Source organism: Chiroxiphia lanceolata, chromosome 4 (assembly GCF_009829145.1).
Source record: "Chiroxiphia lanceolata isolate bChiLan1 chromosome 4, bChiLan1.pri, whole genome shotgun sequence".
Lineage (NCBI taxonomy): Eukaryota > Metazoa > Chordata > Aves > Passeriformes > Pipridae > Chiroxiphia > Chiroxiphia lanceolata.
Genome location: NC_045640.1, coordinates 16,894,598 through 16,922,514, shown reverse-complemented (window position 1 = coordinate 16,922,514; position 27,917 = coordinate 16,894,598). Strand labels below are relative to the sequence as shown.

At 36.7% G+C, this 27,917-nt stretch overlaps 1 protein-coding gene across 1 annotated transcript; it reads right to left on the bottom strand.

Moving 5' to 3' along the window:
* Window positions 1-167: 167 nt before the first annotated feature.
* On the bottom strand, window positions 168-26,966 carry NCAPG (non-SMC condensin I complex subunit G). The gene is made up of 21 exons (XM_032686438.1): window positions 26,782-26,966; window positions 25,972-26,181; window positions 24,935-25,163; window positions 23,541-23,686; window positions 22,530-22,614; window positions 19,159-19,348; window positions 16,760-16,909; window positions 14,332-14,472; window positions 13,275-13,398; window positions 11,841-11,930; window positions 11,528-11,707; window positions 11,002-11,112; window positions 8,824-8,943; window positions 7,098-7,334; window positions 6,591-6,772; window positions 4,908-5,082; window positions 4,333-4,494; window positions 3,336-3,507; window positions 1,811-1,897; window positions 1,288-1,366; window positions 168-508 (listed from the first exon to the last, which is right to left on the bottom strand). Exons 1-21 carry the CDS (start codon window positions 26,890-26,892, stop codon window positions 382-384), a joined length of 3,108 nt encoding a protein of 1,035 aa, XP_032542329.1. The 5' UTR covers window positions 26,893-26,966; the 3' UTR covers window positions 168-381.
* Between the last annotated feature and the right edge of the window lie 951 nt (window positions 26,967-27,917).

The window sequence follows — 27,917 nt, the reverse complement described above, 5'->3', positions numbered from 1 at the left end:
CAAAATTGCTGCCATCACAAGCAACCACTACAGGTCAAACCCTCTGCTAATGTTAAACACCAAACCAGCTTTAACTATCGAGTACTTAGCACCAACAGCAATTTTATCTGCAGATAAGAAGCAGCATCCTCTTTAAAGTAAAAGAAAAAAACCTCCAAGTTTTGTTCAGGTAATACTTTATTATGCTTTTAATACACGAATGAGGGACTTATTGGGAAAATAATAAAAAATAATAAAAAGCATTGTTTAAAAAAAACTAATCTAGAAATCTAGAATTATCGAAGGAGTTAAATATGACTAACAAGAAAAAAAAAAATCTCATTTTTCAAGTCTGATGTTAACTACCAGTATTGGCAAAGGGCACTTTCTTTCCTTTTGTCTTCAATTCTCCACTTCCTCATTCAAAAGTCTTGAAAGATTCATTCTGGTTTTTTCAAGTGCCAATGTTTTTGCTCGTCTTGGAGGCCTTGAACTTGACACTGGGACCGATTCTGGAACTTCATCACAACTGAAATGCAGAATATTTAAAAGTAAGGCCAAAAAGACTAACCAAACTCAAGAGCTTTTATATTAACAAACTTGAAACATGGTCTTAAAGAGCAAAAAAACTTCTTACCAATTTTAAACTTTTTATTTTTTGAAAAGAATATATTGTTTTCCAAGTGATATAGCAGTTGCAAAATAAGCATAACTCCCAAAAATTAGGTGAAATCAAAATAAATACACCAAATAGGCAAAGGGGAGTGGACTGACCCTGGTGACCCTGAAGTCCATGGATTACTTGCTTGAGAAAGAGTGAGCACAGCTAAAAATTACAAAGATAATGTTGTTGTAATTCTCATAACCTAGGAGATCACACGAGAAGAAATCCATTGTCTATATTCACTTCTCAGAAGCTTATCAACACATGTGGGGAAAAAAGCAACAAAACTGTGGAGAGGGGAAAAAGAAATAAAATTTTCTCCTCCACAGAACAGATTAAAAAACCAGAAAAAGTGATTGGAAGAAGAGCAATAATGTAAACCAAAAATCTAACTTTCATCAGCTAGAATATATGTTGACCTTACACCCCAAAGGTATGCTACAGAAAGGCTACAGGTTCTTAGACAAAACCTGCCACTGTTTCAAAAGTACTAGTTCAAAGAAATATTTTTTTCTAAAATATTTATCTGTGTTTTAGGAACAGAGGATATCAAAGGTAAAAGTCTGAGAAAGAAAAACATTTGAATTAAATTTCCTTGCTGGAAGGGACATCATGGTGTTGATGGTGAAGAGTCAAGGACCTACCTTTCAGTACCACGTTTTACACTTGTGCCAGCTTTTCTTCTGCTCACAGACCTCCCTTCTGCTGCAGCCTTGCGCTGTCCTAAGTATAAGCAAAAGTCTCTTTTCATATCATGATACCATTTGTTTTCTTAAGCTAGCTTTGTATCTTTCTTCAGTGTTTGATATTGCATTGAAACACAGAAATATGCAGTCAGCACAGACAGAATGTGATCACAACACAAAAGCAACAACAAAAAAACCCACAGTTTACCACTTCTCCCAGAAACAACTGTTTGTTACTGTCAATGGCTGTGACCAGGTTCTCTGGAAATCCTGTAGTCAGTCTTTCCTTCTTTTTTTTTTTAAATCTGTGTTACTGGGAGAGGCTAACAGCACAAAAATATCCACAGAACAGACTACTTTAATCTTTTAACAAATAAAACTGTAAAAACTACAACGGAGTATGAATGGCTTTTATATCAATACATTCATAAAAAGCACAAAATTTTTTTATTAAAAGCAACTAATATTGTAGCCCATGTACCTTTGCCAGTTTTGTTTCTCGTGGATTTTAATTTTGCCGTTTCTTTAACTTCATTAACTGGAGTATGAAGAGCATCTGTGTTATTTTCTGTTAAACAGAATAGCACAAACAGAAGTCATAAATTAAAAGTTGATTATCTTAAGCACCAATATTTTAAATTTTGGCTGTTATATAAAACAGCCACAGAATCTAACCCCACTTTTTCTTTAAACCAGAAACTAGATATTAAGGCATGCGCTCCTACTTTTCTGAGAGAAGAGGAAAACCCCCACCTTTCCTTTCAGGGAGCTGTAGAGAGCAATAAGGTCCCCCCTGAGCCTCCTCCAGGCTGAACAACCCCAGCTCCCTCACAGCCACTCCTCATAGGACTTATGTTCCAGACCCTTTGAAAATTTGAAATCCCACAGATTTGAAGCGGTAAATGCTGCTTAGCTTTTAATGATCCCAAATGTATTGAGGGAGGGGGTGGGAGAAGGAAAGGGAACAATGCTTTTCTCCTAGAGTCTGCTTTTAAAAAGTGCTCAAAAATTCTTTTGCATGACAATTTCACACCAAAAAGGATTATCAGATGTTAGCCAAAAACATTGCAACTATTTGCTCAAAAGCATACTTCCAACTTCCCATCCAAGAAATATTTGAAGACATAAACATAGAAGATAAAAGAAATTAAACTGTTTGGCACTTCTGGAAAAAAAACCCGATTAAAGCCTTTAAATAACCCACTAAAAATATAAATAATTAAAAGAATTTAAAAGAGCACGTGATCTGCTTCAAACAACTGCCTGTCAATACTTTTGCTTTGCTGCTGCAAGCAAACCTGGTAAGTTTCATCCAACTGCTTTTCTGCTGAAAAAAATATTCTCCTTTGTGAGCCCCCAGCAAACCATACACTGCTGAGGCACGTGCGGCTGTGCACGCTCTGCTGGCAGGGCAGAGTCTTCCAGCTACGTCCACTTCAAGCTCTCAAATAGCAATAGAAGGAAATGTGGCTCCCAGAGATGAGTTGGCAGCAAGGACAGACTGGTGTGAACACTGAAGGTATCAGCTCTATCCTGCTGTAACACAGCCTGCAAGAACCACGGGCATGGTTCTTATACTCCAACGTGTAAGAACCCCACCCAGCACTTCTTTCTTCCTCCAAGTTAGCGACTCTCGTTCTAAAGATGAGTTAGTCAGCATCAGTATTTCGCAGGCACAGGAGTGTGCCAGACATTTAAAACAAAACAAAACATCTAAATACTGGTTTTGGTAAAAAGAAAGAGCTGCAGGGCAGAGCTTAAGATGCAGAATACAGCACTATTCATACCAGAGTAATATGACAGAATTTGGTCAAAAAGCACTACAAAATGTAAATATTTCAGTACAAATATTTTAAACTGCCTGCATATTTATTACGACGTTACCTTTTCCTGTTTTTTCCGAAAACTAGATTAATTTAATACAGGAAAACTAAAACTCATTTTCATAACATCCAAACAATTCAGTGAACTGTACACCTGCTACTGTACTACGTCTTCTGAATTACCTTCTTCATTGTGAACAGTATTTTCAGGCAATGGGATGTCAGTGTCCTGTGTCCTTCCAGAGAGACCTGTTTCCTCAGTTTGTCTAGAGTGGTTTCTGCCCACATTAGGATCCTTGGTCAAGTTCATCTTGATCTTCTCAATAGTTTTTTGACACAGTTTATCTTCCACTTTCTGGAGAAAAGACATTTAATGTTAAATGCTACTTAATTTTACAACTATTTATTTTATCCATTAAATTTACCTACTAACAGGATTATTTAAATTTACTGCACAAAGGATACAATGTGTGACATGAAAATGATCAGTCAACCTGAAAGTAGAAACACTTTCTCCATCAAAACCAGGCACTGAAATCCCACATTTTAAAATTTTTAAAATTTTTTTAAAGGAAACCTGAAAAACATTAAAGCTGGACCTGAAGTAGAGCTACCTCTGGATGATATACCCATAGTGGATTTGGCATTCTTTTCAACATTTCTATATACCATGGTGTTCATCTGTCATACTCCCAAATGTTAATTTTTTTCCATATTAATAAAAGCACCGAAGTAAAAACTCTTGTAATCAATCCCTTCCCACTTCATCTTAAATCAAGCACCCTTTTCATAGTGGCTAATGATCTTCCAATTACATCATAAGTTTAGGTGTAAAATTTCAGCTCTTAATAATTAACTAGAGAAAAGCCATCCAAACTGCAAAAGACTTAATATTGAATTTTATTTTAACTTAAAAAAATTAACTACATCACAAAGATCTCACTGTACCACATTCTATAAAATTGGGCACACTGTTGCACCCTGGTTATACTGTCTACAGTTTATGCAGTGATATCAGCTTATTTTGTAAATTACTCAAAAATTAATTTTCAAAGCCTGGTTAAAAGAGAAATTCCAGTCACATCATCATAGTAAACAAAAGGCACTTCATTTTTAAGTGTATCAGAATGTTAGATTGCTAATGAATAAAAAGGTAAGAACCACGTTATTTATGTACTACCTCTAGAATCTCATCGAGCAACACCAGAAGATTCTCTGTGGAAGAATTACTGAGTTCTAGTGAACTTAAAGCTTTTGCATAAATACGGACATCTGGTGCAGTTGGGTCTGTCAGGATTTCATTGCAAATTTTCATGGCTAAACTATCATGCACTGTTAACTCCTGTAAAGGAAAGAAATTAGATATCAGACATTTTGTTGGGAACTATTTACAAGAGACAGCAGTGAGAACATTCCGATTTAAGCCGTTCATTGTCTTATTTTACAGAGTAAACATCTTCCTAAAATGCAGTATTTTTAGTATGTACACCAAATGATTTTTATAAATACTTTTCCCAGTATAGACAATCAGCCATAGTGCAAGGTCCTAGTAGCATTTTTTAATTGTAAGAGGGAGGGGAGACTGGGGGGGAAGGAAGTGGGAGTGAAAGCGTCAAGCTATAAGATTTCATTACCTCATTTAATCCAACTGCTGGGAATCTCAGAGGCCCAGACAGGTAGCAGTAAGCAAGAGGGAGGGACAGTTCTTAATCTCTAGACACAAATACTATTTTCCTACAGTTTAACAAACTGTACCTGGTAGTCCTGAGACTTTTTAGACTGAAGTTTCAGTCCACTTGGTCTTGTCAGGTCCACTAACAGCTCAGAAACATTAGTGATATCTACTTCAGACAAAGGTGACGTTGCAGGAGCATTTAACAGTGTTTGCAGAGTTGGAAGATAAGCTTCTTCAAAGCATTCCTGGTTAGACCTGTTTCAGTGGTGTCAAATATTAGTAGCATAACAAGACAAAACTGTTTTCTCTTCCAGGATGAAAGTTCTCCGACCCATTGCAACACATCAGTCAAAGCAAAGTGGGAGCAGCCAACCTTAGTAGCAACAGCCAGCAAGATCAAGATATCAAAACTTGCTTCACAGAACCAATTAAAGTTTTAGCACATGGTATTTCAAGCAAGTTTTCAGTAACACTTCCTGCCTCTGAAGAGTTTGAACATTCAGACTTACTACTGAAAACCTAACTGATATGTCTGATATATACAGACATATTTGCTCTTAAGGGACAAGAGAATATATTTACATAAATACATTTCTCTCAGGGTTTTTTTTTTTGATTAATCTTGTCTTCTGCTCATTCCTCCTTCCTGCTAGCCTTTTTCTTTGGGGGTACTTTTTATTGTGTAAAAAGCAAGGAAGCCTGGCAAAAAAAATATGCAGTAGCTAACAAGATTTTTAGAAGAAATATTCATGCTTTTTTCTCAGAAGAGTTCATCATTCCTGCTAAGCAAGCCTAAAAAAACCATGTTGCACTCGGTTCTGCAGCAAGTTGTCTGAAAGTGTAGTTCCACAACATTTTTCAAAACAATTTGAAAGACAAGGTGTTGCAAAGTACAGGGTACTAACTGAAGTGAAGCCTTTGCTGTTTCTGATATTTATTAACTTTTGCATCTCCAACAACTCCCGTTTGAACTACACTCCTTAATGTAGCAATGTATTGGCCACAAAAATTTAATTCAATTTGGCTGGAAAAATAGATAAGGTAACATATAATAGAAGCAAATTAAATATTAACCATAAAAACAACCAGATAAATACTCAGTTTGTTCTAACTCGCTCAAACCACTGTCAGCAAATGTTAAACAATTTAACAAAATTTAACAAAAAGTTAAACAACTTTTTCATTCAGCAGGTGAAAGGAGATGAGAGTTGCTGTTTATATAAGCTCTCTACCTCCTCTGTCCACTACCAAAATAAACAGGAGATTTTCAATCTGCTGGGAATTTAAATTGGAGTATTCTTTGGTTCAAAAACAAAACAAAAACAAACCCCAAGCCACAGCCCACCAGCCTGCTTCTTTGATATCTGCTGGGCACTGATTATTTTCTTTTGAAGCAGTCCTTGCTAGCTACTTTTTAGTGACACTTCAAAGCCTACCTGTAGTGCTCAACAGCATAAATAAGTAAAGCACATCTTTTTAAATTAATATTTTATTCAGTATCTTGGAGAATAGTTTCAATTATAGGCTTAGGAAAGAAAAAAAAAGTGGAAGGCCACAGGGGTAAAAGGGAATTAATAGAAAGTCGTCAGAATAGTCACAGGTTGAGATTATGTACTTTCAAAAGCAATAGGCATAGGAGGCTGAATTAAACCTTTAGGTCTAACTTGCTTTTCTGAAATTTCTACTTGTGCAAGACCAAAAAGGGTTCCTAAAGCTGCTAGATCCATGTACATTGTCACATAACAAATTACAAAGACCATTACCTGTTTGCATACGCAAATAAAGGGAAGAATACCCCTAGGCAGTGTCGAAGCCGAGTATCCTCTTCAGTCACGGGGTTGTACCACAACAAAACGAGGCGAGAAAGGAGCTTGGCACTGATCAGCCTCCCAGAGAACATCAGTTTGGCAATGCCTTCTGCAGCTTCTGTCCTAAGCTCTGAAAACTGAAGGAAGGACTCATCACAAACACAACGCACCAACCACAGCCTTTTGCACTAATACTTTCTAGTAAAAGTCTACATCCTATCCTGCCAATCAATTCTCTACATTCATATATTTGCACGTGCACAGAATTCAAAGCCAGCTCAAGAGTATCGTTAATCTGTATCAGTGAAAAACTTGTAGTCATTTTCTAGGACTATTTTAACATAAGACTATTGATTGCAGTTACACATCACGTAGTAGTCACATACAATCTAATGGGATGGTAAGCCATCTGCAATAATAATTTTAAAACAAAACTAAGGCAAATTTTATAGTATTCCTTACCTCACTGTCTAAGAAACCAGAAAGCAGCTTCAGAAGGCTGTGAACTGTGGCAGCGTCTTCTTCATCCTCTATTGTTTTGCTTTCATCCTCGCCATTTTCAGTTCTGATGTGTGCACTTTCGCTTTGAGAGTCGTTGTCTCTTCTGCTTTTAAAAGGCTCAATTCCAAACAGCATTAGTTGATCAAAGATTGCCTTTAAAGCACTGAGCTTTATCTTTATATTATCTATTTGTAAAACCTAGGTTTAATAAGGAAAACACATACATCATCTTCCAGTAGATCACCAATGTTAAAATTCAGCATAAGATTTTTTGCTCTAAGACGACTATTAATTTGGGAAACTTTCTATTGTACTTGAGACAACTTTCAGATTTTAGGAAGGTGTGATACAAGTTTAAACCTGGATTTATAATACAGTCTGGGAAATAGTTTATCAAGTTATCTATGCAATTTGCATTACATGAAATCAACTGAAGTTCACTCACAGAGTGAGCATGCATGTGGGAGATGTAATTTTATTGTTCAACTCGTAAAGAGAAACTGGACAAACAAGGTCTGTTTGCCTGTAGTAGTTCCAGAGTTAAGGACTACAGAAACACAGCTTAAAAAAAGTACAGCTTAATTAAAATCAACAGTATTTAAAAAGACAGCAGGAAGCAAGATAACAAAGTCAAAGTTGCATAAGTTACTATATGTATTAGAGTTCAATTAGCATTCAAGTACAACCATACATCATGGGTGGGTTAACCCAGAGATTCTAGATCTGTTTAGCCCCACACCCTGCTTCTGATAGCAGCCTACAGAAAGATTGTGGAGTTTAGCACCTACAGAAGTAAGTACTCAAGTCTAAAATCTAACTTACTAAAACAACTGTAATCTTCCCTAAACAAACTTGTTTTCTAATGAGATATACTCAAAGGCAAATTAAAAAAATAATATATGCTAACTTTTTAGTAACCCAAAGTTCTCCTACTATGGTGTCTGAGCCCAGCATCTCAGCTCAGCCTCTGCTGACATTTCTCAAGTGTCTACATGAACACACCTTTAATAAAGCACAATGGCCACCTACATGACTCTCAGAGCCAGGGTCAAAAAAGTTAACAGGTGTCATCTTTGATACAATTAGCTCATCATCAGAACATGTACCACAAGGGTGGGAGATGCGGGTATTATGGCATCTAACATGTTCTATATCCATAGATGTTTGGCCATGCTATTGTTTCTTGGCTTTAATATTGCTTTATCCTCTACTTAACAACTCTTCCTTAATCCATTAAAAAAATAGTAATTCAGAAATTATATCAGACACCCAAGATCACAGGTAAGTGTGTAACAGAAAATGTGAAAACAATCACAGTCCCATTTTTAGTTTGGTTTCCCAAGGAAGGCTTAAAGAATACTATTCCTTCTCTTTTCTATATCAAATAACAAATACATGACCGATTACCACCAGATTTTGAAAAGAAAGTGAGACCTTTCAGCTAAGGAATTCCTAGAAACTTTCAAGACAACAGATGACCTTATAAAGGAAAGGCATGCTACTACCAAGATAAAATATAAGCTTGAATATTATTAGACATCAGAAAAACCTAAATGAAACCACACTCTCCAGAAAATCGGGAACAACTGGTTCTCAAAGACCATTACTACCTATAATAGCTTGTTATAGATACAAGAGTAGTTTTATTTACTAAGTTACAAAGACCGTTTCCGATCAGACATTTTACCTGTAACAGCAGTGGAAGATGGTTTTGGGCAAATTCTTTGTTCTGAAGGGTACAGCAACCCAAACACAGAACTGCCATATTTCTCACAGCTGGATGAACATTAGTTATGCCAGGAAGTATCTGGAAAGAAAAATATTACATTTTATAGTTGAAATATATCAATTGAAAATAAAAAACTGACTACTAAAATGTGTTTACCCTGAAAATAAAAATAATTTAGTTTGATACAGGTTTGGAAAGTGGCAACTACCAAATACTCTGTTTATCTAGATATAACAGAAGCACATTGGGTATGCTGCTCGAAATCAGCAATAAAATAATGGCAAAAGTCACATGAGTGTTTTCCTTTGTGGGTGTTTTTAATAAATATTTGTTTTCAAACAAAATGGAGTTGATCACTCTAAGATAAAAAGACAACACACAACAACAACAAACCTACATATTTCTTTATAAAAGACATTAGCATTCTTGCAGAGAAACCGTACCCAAGTTACCAAATACAGATGCCACTTCGATGTACTTGGAATAGTTTTGAGAAGACAATTGTAAAACTCTACACAATAAAAAAGCCTGACTAGATACAGTGGGAACACCACACTGGCATCTTTTTATATTTTTGCATTTAGTAAAACACAAATAAGTATCCCAAATCACTTAATACATGAAAATCCAGCAGGAACATCAATACAAAAGCACGATCTTGGACAAAGAAAAGTGGAATAAACAACAAATGTGAAAATTAAAGACCAATTAAAAAAAAAAAAAAGGTTTCTGGGATGCACAACATTAATTAGGACTTCTAAGAACACTTCTATACATCTGCAACAAATCAGGTGTGGTTGCACTACATTTCAGCAAGTTTCATTGCAGGTTGAATTCTAAGAATTCCCATTCTGAGGTCGTCCAGTCCATTTTCTCCTTATCAAAAAATCAAGTTCAAATTCCTATGAAGTATTACATAAACAGACTAAATAGATACGTCCTAAGAGTTCTTGTCAAGGTCCCAAGAATTTGCAGCTGAGATAGGAATAACCGAATCATTCCGTAATATTTATTTTTCTGGAACTTGCTCAGTGTTCCTCGAAATTTGTACAAGTGTTCACCATCCCACACAAGGAATTCCACAGATCACACATTAGGTGACGAAGCAACTCATTTCATTTGTTTTGAGCTTGCTAATGAATAGGTTCATGGGGTGATCAACCAATCCTTACTCACTTTCTCCAATGTCTTACTCCAACTTCTGCCCTCTCTCAAGCCCTACCCTTAAGTCCTCTCCAGGTTACAAAGCAGTAACCAATTTAAACATTCTTCAATAGAAGCCATTCCATACTTTTCCTTGTTGATCTTATCTTGACTACTTCCATCACAAACTTCAAATATAAACTGTCTGGATAGATAAGAATTGCACAGAGTATTCCCATGTGGATACATCATTCATACAATAGTGTAGTATTTTTTTCTATTTTTTTGTTTGCACTCTCAGTAACAGTTAAAAGGCTGTGATATTTAGAAATGTTAATCTTCAAATCCATAGTCTTCAAAATGGAAACTAGGAAGTATACCTTGTAGACTACAAGAGGCCAATAATGCCACTGCTTTATTTTTCAATACAAAAATATTTTGCTCTTCAAAGGTGCTAAGAAAACAAGAGTGGGGAATCTTTTCTTGTACGTGGAAGAAAGAAAGGTCTATATTAGTTCCAGTCTTTCCGAGATAAAAAGGTTTTGACTAGAAACAAATTAAAAGCCAAAACAACAACAACAAAAAAAGCCCCAAAACATTAAAAGTTCTCTATTAGAGCTCTCATAACTTTGGCTGATAGAAAATCCAAGTAATTAGAGGCAGTAAGCAGACATCTAAGCACTCCACTTGGCACAGTACACCTCAGCCCTGTCCAGCATTGTCATACACAGTAGTCAAATATTTATTATATTCTTACTGTATTTTACTATCTCTCTGCCACAACCAATTCTGGCATAGGAGCTCAGAGCAGCATTATCTGCACTCACCTCCAAGACACTGGATTCTCAAAAGGCTTAAAATCACCAAGCACAGCACTACAGATACAGCAAAGTGATTGTGAAATAATCACAAACCACCCTGCCAGCATCCAAGGGCCAGCTACAATCTATCCATTTTCATTATAATGTAAACAGTATTTTTATTCCTACATACCAGAGACTGAATGATTTCAATTATGGTTGGACTGATTCCTTTAGAAAGGGACATGACCTTCAGAAGCTCATAACACATCATCAGACACTTCAACAGTGTTTCAGGATCACTCTGCAAGTGGGTCAGGGAAAAAAGAAACATCATCAATACAAATGGTGGGTGTAATAAGAAGAATGCGGACATTAATCATAATTTGTCCCTACCCAAATAAACATGTCCACTGCATATTTGTTGTGCAAGAATATTAATCATCATCTGATGATGAAAATAGATCCCTTTTCATGTTTTCAGCTAGTCAAGAGTAAAAGGAGTAAGAACATGATCCTTTTAGAATTCTTTAGTTATTTAAGGACAAAAGAACAGTTTAACTGCAATTAATTTTTTTGCTAGGGCATACCATCAGCTTCTATACTTGCAGAAAGAGAATACTAATACCATAAATGTTTGCCAAGCTACACTTTCATTTAAAACTAAGAATAAATGTTAAAACATAACCAGCACTTAGGAATACAGGAAGGGAAGAGACCTTCTCCACATGCATTTCTTTAATTTCACATTGCTCTCCCGCTTTTATCAGATCGTTTTTTGTGTGTTCCAACTCAGTTATTTGCTCTTTTAATACTGATGCTCTATTAAAATCCTGCAGAGTAATGCATTCTTCCAAAGCTTGCTTTGCTTCAAAAAGCTTCACTTTTATTTCAGCCAACTGAAATACAAAGTAAAAAGAAAATTAATATAATAACCTTCGTGGTATTAGCCAACAACACTCTATTGACACTACTATATAAAACTCTAGATGCATAAGCTTAAAATAATATTTTTTTTATTAACTAGCTTACCTTAAGCTCCCTCCTTCTTATTTCATCAGCACCAACAGGCTGCTCAACTGCAACAATTGGCTCACGAACTTCTGATATAATTTCTGCAATCTGTTGGTACAAACAGTGTATTAGTGCCACTAATTTCAGCTCAGATGTCATATACTAAGCATTTAACTTTTCCAAATTTAAAACACTATCCTTCTGAAAAAGTATTGCACATCTGTGCAGCTTCTCTTAACAGCTCATATTCCCTGCAAATAAACCCTCAATTTGACAATACATAGTGTGACCATAAGTCTGGTGTTTTCTTCCAATCAGCTGGGAAAGCAAAGAATGAGAAGACCACATTATCCATGAAGTCCAGCTGTTTCTACACCAACAGTTCTCTGGCACTATCTTCCTCCTCTAGATATGAACACAAGCTTTAAAAAGAATTGCTGGTAACAAGAGTAAGGCTTTTCATCAGCCAAAATAGAACACCATCATTTAAAGGTCCATAAACCACCATTTGAAGTAGAAGAAGGAACATGAGCTATTTAATTTCAAGCCACACACGCACACAGAAGTAGAAGCAGAACTAGGCTGAGAGTTTTTCAGTGGGTTAGGGGCTTCCTTCGAAGTCCCATTATGTAAATACAAAATGAGATGAAACATGATGAAAACTAAAGACTGAATGAGACAGGATAGTCTTAATTTGATTTATTTTGTATCAGATCACCTAAGTTTAACCTTCTCTCAAGCTGTACTAAATCAGTGGAATGTATCAAATCAGTGTATTTCACAAGGCTATCAGAAATGCACACATTTACCATTACAATTGTATCATAATGCTACAATTACCACAGTTCTTCCATCGTAACCATGGAACAGACCTATATCCAGATTTTACCCACTGGGCTGAGGTTTTTCCAGAAATGATCTCTGTCCTCAAGTCCCAAGTTCATTTAAAATATTTGAGTAAAATCAAGGGTCCACTTTTCCAGGGTCAAGTTTAAATAATTGCACTACATTTAAAGAGACTACTATATAAAATACTTTTGTTATATGTGTTTTTAGTACCTATCTGAACTACCAGGAGGGAAGAGAAATACGAAACCGGAAAATCTACATTATCCTCACTTTGAATGTTTTAGTCAAAACACTTTGGATCTAAATACAATAAAGTATTTTGGAACAGGCTGTTGAAGTGTAACACTTTCCTAGTTAGAGCATTACATTTACAACACCAGTCAAATTTCCAAAGATAAAGATCTCTAGACAACCACAAAATGCAGGTATGCTAAAAAAAAGAAAAAAAAAAAAAACAAAAAAAACAAGGGGGAGGGAGACATAAATGCTTTTCCAAGCTAAAATATTTGAGCTCCCAATATTTCTCTTACAATGCTTCATAAAAGCTGTTTGATGTATGGGAAGACAGAGCCTAGAACACTATAAGCTTTTAGAATTACTTACGATTTGAATCCTTGTGTCATCATCCTTAACGATACTGAGCAATCTTTCAACAAGCAGAGGTATAAGTGCTGCTGAAGTTGCAGGCAGAATGAGAATCTTTTGTAAAATAACTAACAGATGTTTTCTGCATTAGAGAAAAAAAAGCACAATGTTTGCTTATTCAAGAAAATGGAAGACATGAGTTAATCTGACCAACTTCAAGCTGGTGTGATGAAAACTTTACAATACATTGTGAAACTTTTCCATAGCTATATCAGCTGCTAAATATATTTTTTTGCTTAGCAATGTTTGTCTTTTCCTGATTTGACCCAATTTTTCTTGATTAGAAAATGTTGGATTTTTTAATCAGGTGTCACTACTGTTCAAAAAAACAGCAGAAAACAGTCAGAATCAATACTGTAGAACGCTTTCATAGAAATTATCTGTCTGAAAACTCAAAAAAAATTACAAGTTAAACTATCCTGCCAGTCTGGCACACATATATGCATTCCACTGAGGGTTTGGAATTATTGCTGTGTTTATACTATCATAACTGCAATTTTTCACAAAATGCCTGCGATGGTATGAATTTCCCAATTTATTCACTCTTCTTACCTCACAGCAAAAGGCTGTTCAGTTACAGAAATGACTCAGTTAACACAGTCCAATTTAGCGTGGCATCTAAGACCCTTTAGGCCTTAGCAGAATATAGCTTAAAAACATATGAAACAAACAGGCTACTTGCTACAAGTCATCTGTTGCAAAGTAATCCATTTTTATCTTTTATTTTTTATACACTACGCTCCAAATAAACAGTCTTGTAACTTCATAATCCCAAGAACACTTTATGAAAACAACGGAATTTGTTCTCCACAATGTCGAATCTGCATTAAAACTTACTTTTCCATAAAAGTAAGCAGACACCTTTTGACCATTAGAGAGACTGTGCTTTTTTTTCCAGCTAGCATTAGGACTGTATTTTGTCTGACTGATCAGGTTCATTTCCCAGAGGTTCTATGCCTGTACACAGGCATGAGTGTCATAAGCTTAATAACACAGATTTGATATTTAAGTTTACCTTCCTCCCTCTTCCATGGTATCCATGCAGCCAATGATAAGAATCAGTTGCTGGCCTATAAATTCTTTTGTCATCAGGTTTTCAAAACAATTAAAGTCTTCTTTTTGTTCTTCCGTAAGAACTGGCATAGTTTCAAGATAACTGAATCCAAACAGAATAGATATACTTACATTCAGAATCACTGTTGGACAGTAAAAAATTTAAAAAAAAAACCACCCCAAACAAATCAAAACCAAATACCCCAAACCACTCCTCTCCCACCCAAAAAAGTCCCACCACTTTCTTGTCCTGTATGAACAAGTGGTTACATTAGTTACAAACCTTAAAACTTAATGTTTGTGTTCTTTTCCTAGATTACTATTTTCAGAAAGCTATTTATACTAAATAATTTACAGTTTTAAAATAAGGCATTTCATTTGAAAAAAAATCCCTTTTTTCAATGTTAAACAGTAAAAAACATAAAATGACAAGTTATGCTTCTGTGTGTGATTTCAGTTCTGTACTAATACATAAAGCCAGCATCTTGGGAATAAATGTACAGATGTAGCATTTTTCTTATTATTTTTCTGCGTATTTAGGTCCTATGTATTTTTTTACAAGTTCAGAAGTGTTACATTGCCTGCAAGACCAAATACAAGAAAATCATGAAAGCGTACATGATCAAATATGTCATCCCAGAAGAACAAGCTGGGATTATAGCCTTATAGCATGGAAGTGTAACCAGTTTGTTCCATTTCTTTATTTTTTCTAGAATCATTATTCTCTTACCAAAATTCTATCTGAGTTATGCATGTTCAAAAAATCAGGAGTGAAACATATAATGTAGAAAATTCAGTAATGAATAGAACGTAATAAAATGAAATTTAAATACTGATATGAACTGAGAAAAAGATGCTTTTTTCTACCCCAGCTTTACAGATACTTTTCAGCAGCAGCTCATTATTTTTAGCAAGTTTTAAAAATTTCTTCAAAGTTAGGACACCTGAAATGAAAGTGTTTCTGATCACTTCACAGTAATGTCACCTGCACCAGATCACACTGAAATACCTAAGGCAACTTGCAATCCTGCATTTTTTCCTAAGTACCAGTGACTTGCATTTACTTGTTCCTTCTGATACTCACAGTGCACTGCACAACTGGACACCAGAGGACTGCAGAATTGCAAATCTTACCTGAAACAACTAGTAGCAAAGCTCAACAATGAATAGTTTTTCAGTTGATACCACAAACAAGTTCTAGCAAACCTAATTAACCTTACTCAGCCTCACCCTGAAGAGGAAGGTAAACTGAAGGCATTTTAAGTAAGATCAGACGGAAAGAGAACAAATGTTCTCTCTTGAAGAAAAAATTTTTTGGAGAACAAATATTTTACGGAGTGTTAAATTAATTATGAATGAATTTACACCCACCAGACTGGATACACATTTCAAAATTAAGCAAGCACAGATGCTTCATTTATCAAATATTTATGAAACATGTTAACACATTCCCCATTGAAAAGTAGCAATGATTTCTGTAAGTACCACTAGTGTATACTACATCCAGTGAAGTGAGAAAAGAATATGCATATTTTTAATTGCAAACATCTATCAATACAATGCATTTTTCAGCAGATACGATTTTTAATCATTTCAGGAAGCTTCACTCTACGTTTCACAAGTACAATACCTCAGTTAAGATTTCTCAGCATTCTCCACGCTCACAAATGTGAATTCTGTTCAAAATTTATGTTAAGACTAAAGAATCTCATCAAGAAAAAAAAAATACCATCCTTCACTCTGGGGATAAGACTGACTTCACAAAACATTCATTTCCCCACACACACCCCCCTCAGTGAAATAAACGTTGTGTAAGTGGGTCATTTAGCAGCTCTGCCACTGCCTTCAAACATAAGTTTTTGGGAAGCATTCCTGCCTGAGCAGGCAAAAGAGAAGGGAGGTTTCAATTACAAAACTACTTCTCCTGGAGACAGCAGCCAAATTTTACTTTATTTTCACAAATTACAATGAAAAAAGTATCAGTTTCTGCAGCCTCTAAGAATCTTTCTGCAAACACACAGTGACCTTGATAATAACATGTACACAAAGGATAGCTGCATATTTCAGAACAATTATTTTATTATCTTAAATAACACAGAATTATGTGCTATTGATCTAACAGTCCCATCTTGCTGATAATTCAGGAGAAAGGGCATTCCAAACATTGTTTTTAGGCTATAAATTTGCTGTTTACAGGTTTTGTTTAAAAGAAGTAAATCCTCTCAAAAGTCTTTTTAAAAAAGGGAAGAAAAATTAAAATCATTGTTCAAGCATGAATTTGGGTTTGGAGGACACCTGAACAGTTTGCATAAAAGAAATATTCTTCGCTTAAAAAAAAAAAAAAAAAATCAATTTTAGCGGCAAGCAATTTATTTTTAAATGCAACGTACCTTAATAAATAATCTGCATATATAGCTGGTTCTGGCAACATCTCCTCTAGTAAATCTTCACCTTCTTTACCTTTTGATTTTAGATTTTCACAAAGACATCTCCAATGTAACACATTCTCAGCTGTTAAGTCTTCCAGTGGAATCAGTTTTCTAAACAAAAATCAACAAATACAAAGAGATAAATAAAATAGGGTCAAGGACAACAAATGCCCAGAAATATTAGAAAACTAGAAATAAAGATTACTTCCTAAGATGAAAATAAAACCCTGTCAAAGGTATTTCCCACAGAATTACTTATAGATTGACAAAAAACTTCCTCTCTTAAGTGAGGACACAGAACTCCCCAAACCTCTTAGTACATTGCCCTTTTCAGTATTTTAACTCAAGACTATTCATATCAGTTTGCATAAACATTCTGCTCAATCCTTCAGACCTCCTAGAGCAACCACCTGGTACTTTAACTCTAGGAAACATTTTTATCACTGTACAAGTCTGGAAAACTGAACACCATTTATCTGCAGAAATGCAACGACTGCATTACAATATTTTTCAGTTTCTGTTTATGAATTGCTTCTTCCATTCTTAATACAAGACCTTCACACAATATTTGAATAGCAAACAGTATGTCAAACACAAAAAGTACTACAAGTGCTTCTCAGCATATCTCTAAGCTCATCCTCCATTTACTAGTCACAGGACCCCCGCTCCTCTTTAGATTCAAGTCTTTTCCATGCCAAGCATGGGAATTAGTCTTCATTTTCAGAAGCAGAGCTTTAAGTTGTGCACTAATTCTACCACAAAACAGAAAGGACAGTATCACTGTAGTGGTACTTTTCACTCTCTTGAATCCCATTTTACTGGCAAACTATCAACAAAAATTTTGGCTTTGTTTTACGTCCCTCACATACAAAACAAACAAACTCATGTAACTGATCATTTGATGGCTTCTTATTAATCTGAGAGGTCTTTACTTAACATACAGAAATCACAGCACTTCAAAAATCTAACCATTTATCATACTGATATTGCATCACTCAAGCTATTGTCAGGAACATCACACAAGAACAACCCTAATATTTTCCATAAATTAAATAATCTCATTATGAGCTGAATAATTTAACTTCTCAAATTGTCAATAGTCTAACAGACCTACAACTTAAAATTCTCAGACAGCCCAGTTTTTCAGAATGGAAGCCTCATTTTGTGCAGGATCAAAGTCAGCCTGAGAAGCCCATAACTATATGTAGAGTTCTCCTTTGAACCTCTTAAGACGTTGGCACATTTCCAGAGGCTGTAAGAAAGTTATTTCATCATTATTGATCCTTTTAAAGGCAAACAGGCCCACTCCATAGCTTTGGAGTGCAATGCATAGAGCATCTACTGATTTCAAAACATCTGTGAGGCTGCTACTAGAATGCAAGACACTTCATGCGATCATATTATGCATTTAATCCCAAAGCACAAAGATTTTGTTATCACTTTTTAATCAGTGACAATTTCTCATTTAATTTTATCATCTGACACTAGACTCCTACCACTGTTCATTCCACTCTCATTGCCTCAATTAACACAAGACATTTCTTCTCACACCTTTTTGCCCCCCTTGGCAATTTCCTACAACTTAAATTTCTACTTTTCTTCCCCTCTTCGTTTTTGCTTTATGGATCTTAATATGCATCACACTATCTTCTTCAAGGCTTAGGAACTCGGTCAAATTCTACCAAAAATTAACACAGGAAAAGAAGACTAAGCAAATTCTGTCAAGTTCTTAAAACAAGTAAAATACCTCCAAAACAAGACTGACACACAAGTCCAGTAATTCCATTCTGATCAATTTGCCAAACGGGTCATGGATAACTGAACCAGTCCCAAATTGTGCTGCCTCTTAGCTCAGCAAAAAGCAGAGCAGGAAGTCAAAGAGTAGGAAATGTGGGAGAAAGACTAGAAGCATTACTAAGAGGGAGAAAGGAAACAAAGGAGCTTTTCAGTATCCCATGCTAAATGAAGAGAGGAAATCAGAGTTGTGGGTGTAAACTGGAGCACTTAAAACAAATTAGACTCTAAGCTGTTACTCATATAAAAGCTTTTTTAACTGATTAATTTACTGCCTACTTTTAGAATTTAAGAATGTGACTTTGGGAGTATTCTGGAATTGAGAAGTCAAATATATTTTTCTCCTTTTTTTTTCCCTCTTGTTTATCTGGGCACAGATAAGCTGTTGAACACAGCTGGTGTTTACAGATCTTTTTTTAAAAGAAAAAAAGCATATCCAAAACACTTAAGCATACAAACAGAGCTTACACCACAGTATCAGTCTTTATCACAGGCAGTAGTTACTCTGCTCCCCATTTAGATATAATCTTTTATATTGTTATGCAAAATATTTGTCTTTTGGATACCTGCTGTCAAGGTATTTACATTCCTGAACAACATCATGAAGTGGAGATAATGAAAACAGAGCATTTAGTACTGGGATGGCCACTTCTGGGCAGTTTTCTACATCCAGCCGATGAAGCAATTCTAAAACATCCCCTTCAGTGACTCGTAACCAGACTTGAAGCAGTTTCTTCATTACCTCCTTAACAGCATCTAATAATACAGGAATTTAAATGGTTTAAAACAAAGGTCAAAAAATATCAAGTTTTCAATATATTTTCACAAAACAATTTTCTATAGAAGTCCTTTTGCAAAGAAGTTATTATACAGTTGAGTGTGACATTACCTTAAAAAAAACAAAAAAAAAAACCAAAAAAAACAAGAGGTTAACAAGAACTACCTACAGCACACCACATTTTTGAGGCAATATAATTTTCCCTCTCACCAGGAACTAAAAAAACCTCTCAAAAAAAACTTGTGCACCTAAAGACAGCACCTCAACTTAGAAAACCTACAAATCACAAACTCTTGGAGAACAAGGAAATATTCACAGAATCAGAACTATCAAATGGGTCAGGCTGGAAGAGACCACATTGGGTCATCGGGTCCAATCTCCCTGTACAAGCAGAGTCATCCTAGAGCACATTACCCAGGTTGCATCCAGACAGTTCTTGAATATCTCCAGTGAGGGAGACTCCACAACCTCTCTGGGCAATCTGTTCCAGTGTGTGGTCACCTGCACAGTAAAGAAGTTCTTCCTCGTATTCAGGTGGAATTCCTGTGCATCAGTTTCTGCCCATTGCCTCTTGTCCCATTGCTTGGCACCACTGAGAAGAGCCTGGCTCCATCCTCTTGATACTCTCCCTTCAGACACTTATAGACACTGCTCTCAGTTTTCTTGAGGCTGAATAGGCCCAGCTCTCTCAGCCTGTCCTCGTAGGAGAGATACTCCAGTCCCAAATATTCTAGGTAAGCATTGTTATAAACTTGCTCTGTTTCAGGAATTGGCCACTTTTGGAGTCAGGATACTACAACTGAATTGACACAGAATTCTTGCGCTGATTCAATTATGCATATGGATTATGAAATTTACATAATGATACTTTAACTCCCTCCTCCCCAACTGCCACAAGGAACAAATAGTTCATGGATCAATGAAGTACTATTTAATCAAGGCAAAAAGTATTTATGGGAACACCCAGAATACACACCATTACTACATTCACACAAAATTAAGCAGGGAAGTTGAAAGGCTAATAGTCTGGTGGAAGTAAAAACATAACTCAGGAACAATACAAGTATGTTCTAAGGATCTTTTAGAAAACAATATCCAATATAAGGGAAGCAAAGTCCACATACACTGACAAGATTCATCTTTCCCTTATATGTAACTTATGATAATAAATACAGCACTTAAATATAGTCAAGAGTTCAAAAAGAGCTGCAAAAAGGCCTTGAAAGAGCTAAATTAAGATCCTAAGAACAAGAAACCACTCCAAGAAAGTGAAAAGCATAAACTAGTAGAACACAGTAGAACAAGAGTGGAGAATTGCCAGCTGAATGCACCCTGAAAAGTAGAACTAAGCAGAATCTGGAGTATGTATTCCAGATCACAATTATAAGCCCCCGTTCTGAAGTCAGTATGGAAAGACATTCAAAATTTCAATGTCGAAACTTTGAATGAGCAGGTTCCTCATTTCTTAGCTTGGGAGTTACTCAGATAAGCAAATTCAATAAAGATACACATAATCAAAGCTATAGGATGTGCCACATTTGTAATATAGAATAGCCAATCTGGAACATAAACCCATTTTACCCAGCAAAGAGCACATGATATCCATTACACCAGTCAAACTACATACCCTGGCAGATGTTTTTCCCTGTGATTCTAGGTGTCAACAAAAAGAGCAAGTTCTCAATAGCTGGGATGCAGAATCATCCTAAGGAAGAGACTGACACTGACCCAGAAAGTATCTGTCCTGGATCATAAAAGGCGGCACTTTTTTAAGGTTGAACACCTCAATGTCATTGAAAAAGGCCAGAAAGGCTGTACTTTCTCTTTTAAGGGAATACAACAAATCCTTGTTCCTGACAAATGAAGGATCACAGGAAAAATTAGTGCAGGTAGCTTCCTCCCCAGTTTAGAAAGATTACTAAAACAGGAGCACAGTCACCCTAAGAAAAAGAAGTATTTGTCAAGACCAAGCATTACTGAGCGAGGTGGCAATCAGCAACTAGTTAGGCCAAACAACAAACTAATACTCTGATAAGAAATAGTAAGTCATAACTTGTTTTTTCAGGGCTAGACTTGAAAAACAGAACATGACAAACTTCATAAGACTCCTACAGAACAATTTAGAGTAGGTGGGCAAAGTGCTAACTCAAACATACAGAATGAGAGCTTCTTCTTAAGTGTAGGTCTACACAGCCTAAGAAAGCACTCAGCTGATTCTCTCTCCCCATCAAGAACATACTAACATGTTCTCCAACTAGCCAATAAAAAAATAAGGTAGATCAACAAAAACACATGCATGCATAATACACCTTGAAGAGCTCTAGTTACTAATGAACACATTCTTGTTTTCTAAGTGAATATCCACATAATTCGTAATTCTTACCATTCCCAAACAGCACATCACTCAGCAAGTAACTCTTAGAGTAAAATTCAACAGGGCTTAGTACAGACTTCCCAAAGAAAGTATATGGATTACACATCAGCATTTAGCAAAACTGGCACCTTTACTGTGAAGTTCATCTATATAATTGCTCCTTGTATGTAAGCAGGCCAAAATTGTCTCACTCAGATGCATATGACCTTTGATCTTTTGGCAACAACACCACACCCAATTATAGGCACACTCTGAATGATACAATACAAAAGATGTTAAAAAGAAAAAAGCTGCTTCATGATGAAATGCATAAGGGTCAATCAAAGATTCATTAAAAGAAAATTCAAGCTAGTTAAAGGAAAAACTAACCAGCTGAGCTTTCTCTCTGAAAGCACACAGGAAACATATTGATGTTCACATTTAAATTCTTTAATGTATTAGTTACAAAAAATATAGCTTCCAAATACACCAAATTAATTACATTTTTCTACTTCTGTGTTTAATTACATTGTTCTTTAATTTTAATAGCATTTTGCCCTATTTTAAAGCTCAGTGGCTTTCAGGTTTTTTAAAAGTGCAATCCCTTTCTGGTTTGTCCACTATAAGGGGACTGGAAAAATCAAAGCAGCAAGCAAATTTCACGTGCTTAAACATTTCCTGGTATCTCACTACTCCCTTTGAGCTCCCATTATTGTCATCACAGCTTCCACATAAATTGCACGAAAACATTAGAAAGTATTCTCTCAAATATTTGTATCGAGATGTCAAAAAAGATGATCTCTTACCAGATCTGTCATTAAGTCCTTGTTGCAACAATTTTACTCTCTGTGCTATTGACAGAGCTCTCATGTGAACTTTTTCTGCCAAAACCTTAAAAAGAATTAAGACATGAAAATACATTTCTACGAATGATAACAACTGAATCCATTAACTACATGTTGTTTTACATTCTCACTTTTATCCACCCACAGAAATCCTAAGTCAATAAAAGTCTGTAATACCTATACCATCAGCACTGTAACAAAACATTAACAAGCAGAGCCTTGTGCATGGAAAAAAATGTAAAATAAAATAAAGTTAACACACAGCTTAGAAACTTGTCAGCTCTGTTTGAATGCAACACCTGGATACGAAAACTATCCTCTCTTTAAAGCACCAAGCGCAATAAACACCTGCAATTAATTACTGAGTATGTACTTTTCTGAAATCCTAATAACACAGATTCAGTTAAAAAACATAATTTAACCTAAATTAAGAAAGAACAGAAGATTGTGCTGTGTGAAAAAGTTGAACATTTTGTTTCAAGATCTTGCCTAAGATGCCTGCACAAGAAACAGACAGTTAGCACACCTTCTTGCCCCTACTCTACATATAAACAAGTAATGGTTGATACCTCTCAAAATTGGAATAGCAAAAATATGTAATTTTTTACTACTGCTGTGACCTTATCTTTACTTAATATCTATTATGTAATAACAGAGAAGAAAATTTGTTTCATAAACATCACAAAAAGCATAGATAGAAAACAACAGATTGCATACATAATTTATACTTTTACTGTCTGATCCTCGAGAGACGAGTTCTATCACAAAACTAATTTCTATCAAGCAAGTTCTGCACTCAAGTTCAGGGGTTTTAACTAGAAAACTTGTATTAGATCACTGCCCCTCCAAATTTTTGTATATGAAAATAAGTTATCTAACTGTACTTAGTGTTTAACCAGTGATATACAAAAAAAGGCTTTAAAACTTTTATTAAGTCAGCCCTTGAAATTAACGTTAAGTGATCCAATTTACCTCATATGCCAGCTTCCTGACAGCTTCCTTTACATCCATAGTGCGGCCCACAATTACTGGCAAAGTCCTTGCTGAGGGAGCAATGCATGACAGCACTGCACGTCTCACTTCTGAGTTTGAATCATTTTCAAGCAATGTGGTGTAAACTGAAAATAAAATAGTAATAATAATGTTTTCCTAAGGGTTTGAAACATTACAGGAAAACAGAAAATACTAACAAAACAAAACAAAAAATCAGCAGCTGTTATTAAAATGCCTCTCCTGCCCCTGCAGAGCTGATAATTTAGGAAACAGTTCAGGGTCACAACCCCAAGATTTCAGGGCAATTACATGCTGAGCTATGATCTCAAAAGAAATAACGTTTACAGTCATAAGTAGGAACCTCAGTTAATAACTCCAAAAATTGCTACGCTAGATCCCATCCACAAATAACCATTTTGTCATTTACTGGGGAAAAAAATTTTCCAAATGTTGGTGCTTTAAGATCTCTACTGATTAGCTGTATATCATCACTACCTTTGAGGCAGTTGCTCAAATTTTCCTATAAATGGAAAACTGCAACCTCCATTAAGCCTACCAAAACTCATAGAGTAAATCCCCCTTGCAACTTTCTTTTACTATGTTCTTAACCCTTCCTCAAAATTAAAAGCAACTATAAAATTAATTTACTCAGAGTATATATGAATTCATCTTCTTGCTCTGTGAGACAATGATTGACTATGAAATTTAGGTACTCCTAAAAAGGCAACATATAAATAAACACTTAGAAAATAAAATTTCAAAGAAGGTACCTGAACAACAGAAAACCTCATCTAACTAAACTGTCACAAAAGACAGTATGTCAAGTTTAATGGGGGCACAATTTACAAAACAGCTGTGCTGGTACAAACCTACACTCTGTCTACCTGGAGGCAACAGAAGTAGAAGCTTAGTCAAGAATCACACCATATACAAAAAAACCCACACACAGCATCAAGACACCCCAGAGGTGCTGATCTCTTACAGAAAGTGATCATAATTCAAGGTAATAATAGTTTTTCTTTACCATCCCTACTGTTTCTTAGAGTTTCTTTACTAATTCAGTTCAATTAATAGTACCAAAGGGTCCTTAGAGGGCAAGAACTGAACACACTATTTTCACTATCCTACTTCTATATTTAGTTCACAGAGCAGCCCAAGCCCAATACAATTGGCTAAAAAATATCTCCTTCAAGCAGTTCTGTCTTTTCCCCTTGAATGTATGCAACTCTTGCATGTACAGTTTATGAATTATTACAAGAATACTCTCTAATATTCATTTACTTGATGCTTAAAAAAAAGAAGCTTAAAAATGCTTTAAAGTAACGTAAATAAACAAATGTTCTTAGAGAAAAGAAAAGACCATTACTACTTACTATTAACAACAGGACAGTCTTCATCCTTAGGATCTTGAAGTCTCGCCAGGGCCAAGACAGCTTGAATTCTCACATTCGAAAACTTATCTTTAAGTCTAATCAGCATAGCTTCATTAATTTTATCAAACAGGTCATCATCAATCTGGGCATTTTCTGGCATATTTCCCAAAATCTTACTAACAAGCTGACATGTTCGAAATCTAACTGCGTGGCTGTTCACATCATGAGACTTAGGAAAAGAAAAAAAAAAGTATTCTCATAATCACTCTTTCTCACATCCAACATAAAGGTCCTAATACATGCATGTAAGTAGCTAATATTTTAATGAAATAAATTAAATATGCACTTCTATGTTTCAAAAGCTTTTCCTACTCATTTTTAATAAGATTAAAAAGTCATAGAACTGGAAAAAAATTAGGGCCCATCGCCTGTATCAGTGGCTCTTTAGAAAATCAGCATTTCCTTCACAAAGGAAGCAGCATGTTTACCATTCCATGAAACCTGCAGTGCACTAGCCAACTTACTGCTTTGCCTCCATTAACATTAGAAGGAAAACAAGATGTTAGCAATGATAACTAGTGAACTTGGCCAGATCAGTAATCTTTCCATGACAAAACATTAGTCTAAGAAAATGTAATTTTCTTAATTACATTTCTATTTCTCACATTTTTTAATTTTCTATTTCTGTGTTCATGCTATTGGAACCATTGATTTTTCTATGTAACACTTCCAGTAAGCAGAAAGGAATACATGTCAGCCTACTTGTATGGAAGACCTTTTAATATTTTTTGTTATCAAAGAAACACTATAAACTCATTTCCACACCACCTCCCCAATTTCATGCTTATAAATGCACCTATAGTGGATTTTTTAGGGTTGGGGGAGTGGAGGTGGTATTACTTATACAGCACTATCTTTGCCTTGCTTTCACTTTCTAAGTTCTAGTTTGTAAGTATCACCTCGAGCACCAGCAAATTTTCCCTACTGCAGAAAGTTTGTTTGTTATGTCAAAGATTTAATAATAACCATTACTGTACCTCAAGCAGAAATTTAAACACATAATTCAGAAGTAAATTATCTTCTTCTCCCTCCTCACTATCATCTTCTTTCTCGGTCTGACAGAATGAAGTAACAAATTTAGCCACAAAATTAATCACTTGCTCCACTGCTGGTTCCCGTCTGTAGATTATCATAGCATACTTGAGGAAATGAATGAATTTTTCATGAAAGTCTTCTTTATCATCCACCTGGGGGAAAAAAAAAACAAACCACAACAAAAGATAACTGCCCGCTTCATCTTTCAAAAGCTGTACCACAGAAAAATAAAATAAATGTGCTTATAACTGAGAGCTTCCACTTAAATTTTTAAAGGGCTGCAACCAGCAGTTAGGGCACACCCGCTCTCATGCACCCCTCACTGAGGATTTTGCTTTACGTGCACAGCAGGCACCTCCCGACCACTGGGCTCCACCCTGCAGCATTTACCTGCTGACAGGTTTCAGGATGGCAATCGACACCCCCATCTACTACCACCCACATCTCGGGGGTCACATCCACATCTCAAAGATCCAAACACCATCAATTCCTGCCGCGGGCAGTTCTCACAGCCGCGTTCGCGTAGAATAATTGAGCGGCTGGGATTGGGTGGGGGTTTTTTGTGATGATTGGGGGGGAGAGGGGTGGGCGGTTATTCTGTTTTTTTTAAGTGGCAGGGCTCTCCTAAGGCACACGGGCTTTAGTTTCAGGGGAGCACTGCGGAGGAGGCCCTCGCCCCCGAGGGAGCCGCGGAGCAGCCGCGGAGCAGCCCCAGCTCCCCCAAGCCCGGGGCCGCCCCAGGGCAGCCGTACCTGAGTATAGGTGCCCTTCAGAGCCACCACGAGCTTCGCGTGGTTCTGGTGAGGCTTCTGGGCCAGCTGGAAGGCCTCCCGGACCTGCAGCGACTTCTTTCTCACGCCCATGGCCGGGTGGAGGCTGCGAGCGGAGGCCACGGGACCGGCCCCTCACACACAACGGCCGCGGCGCCCGCGCGCGCGGGGCTTCAAACCAGGCGCGGGAGCCGCTCCCGATCTCGCGAGAAACGCGGGCGCGCGCTCGTGGCCGCGCCGCTAGCGGGCGCGGCGGGAGGCGGCGGTGGGAGGTGGTCGCCATCTTCGCACAAACGCAGAGTTAGTCAGGCTGGGAAAGAGCCCCGAGATCATCGAGTCCAACCCGCAACCAAAGCCCACTATGTCAGCTATACCGTGGCACTGAGTGGCACGTCCAGTCTTTCCTTAAACACCTCCAGGGACGGTGACTCCACCACCTCCCTGGGCAGCCCATTCCAGTGTCTAATCAACCTTTCTGGGAAGAAATCCTTCCGAATGTCCGAACTAAACCTCCCCTGGAGCAGCTTAAGACTATGTTCTCTTGTCTTGTTACTTTTTACCTGGGAGAAGAGGCTGATCCCCACCTGGCTACAACCTCTTGTCAGGGAGTTGTAGGGAGCGCTAAGGTCTCCCCTGAGCCTCCCCCAGGCTGAACACCGCCAGCTCCCTCAGCTGCTCTCGTGGTACTTGTGCTTCAGACTCTTCACCAGCTTCATTGCCCTTCTCTGGACTCGCCCCAGTTGAATAAGCCTGACAAGCCGTGGTACTGCCTTCAGCCGCTCTCCCAAAGTCCTCTCCGGGTGCGAGTATCTGCGAAAATGAGTACAGTCGCATTTTGTAAACAGGAACCTTACACCAGAGCATGTGGGGCATCAACCCGAAAAAGCTCAGCTGGTGTCAGTAAGAAAAAATAACTGAAACATCTGTTGTATCTGCTGTGAGGGGGGCTGAAAAGACAGTATGGATAGCTGACTTGTTGGAATGTCTGGGCTCCTTCCAGGCTGAATCCCTTACTAGTGGAAATTTTTTTCCCAAATTTTCAAGCATTTGTTGTGAACCTGATGTTTTTTTCCCCAGATATCCTTTAACTTGAGACTAGTAATAAATTCTGAATCTCA

Coding starts and splice junctions, on each gene's coding strand:
- NCAPG (XM_032686438.1), bottom strand. CDS start 26,892: ATGGGCGTGAGAAAGAAGTCGCTGCAGGTCCGGGAGGCCTTCCAGCTG. Junction 4,495..4,907: donor AAAAGTCTCAGGACTACCAG/GTACAGTTTGTT, acceptor TTTCCTTTACAG/GAGTTAACAGTGCATGATAG. Junction 509..1,287: donor GTAAAACGTGGTACTGAAAG/GTAGGTCCTTGA, acceptor TCTGCATTTCAG/TTGTGATGAAGTTCCAGAAT.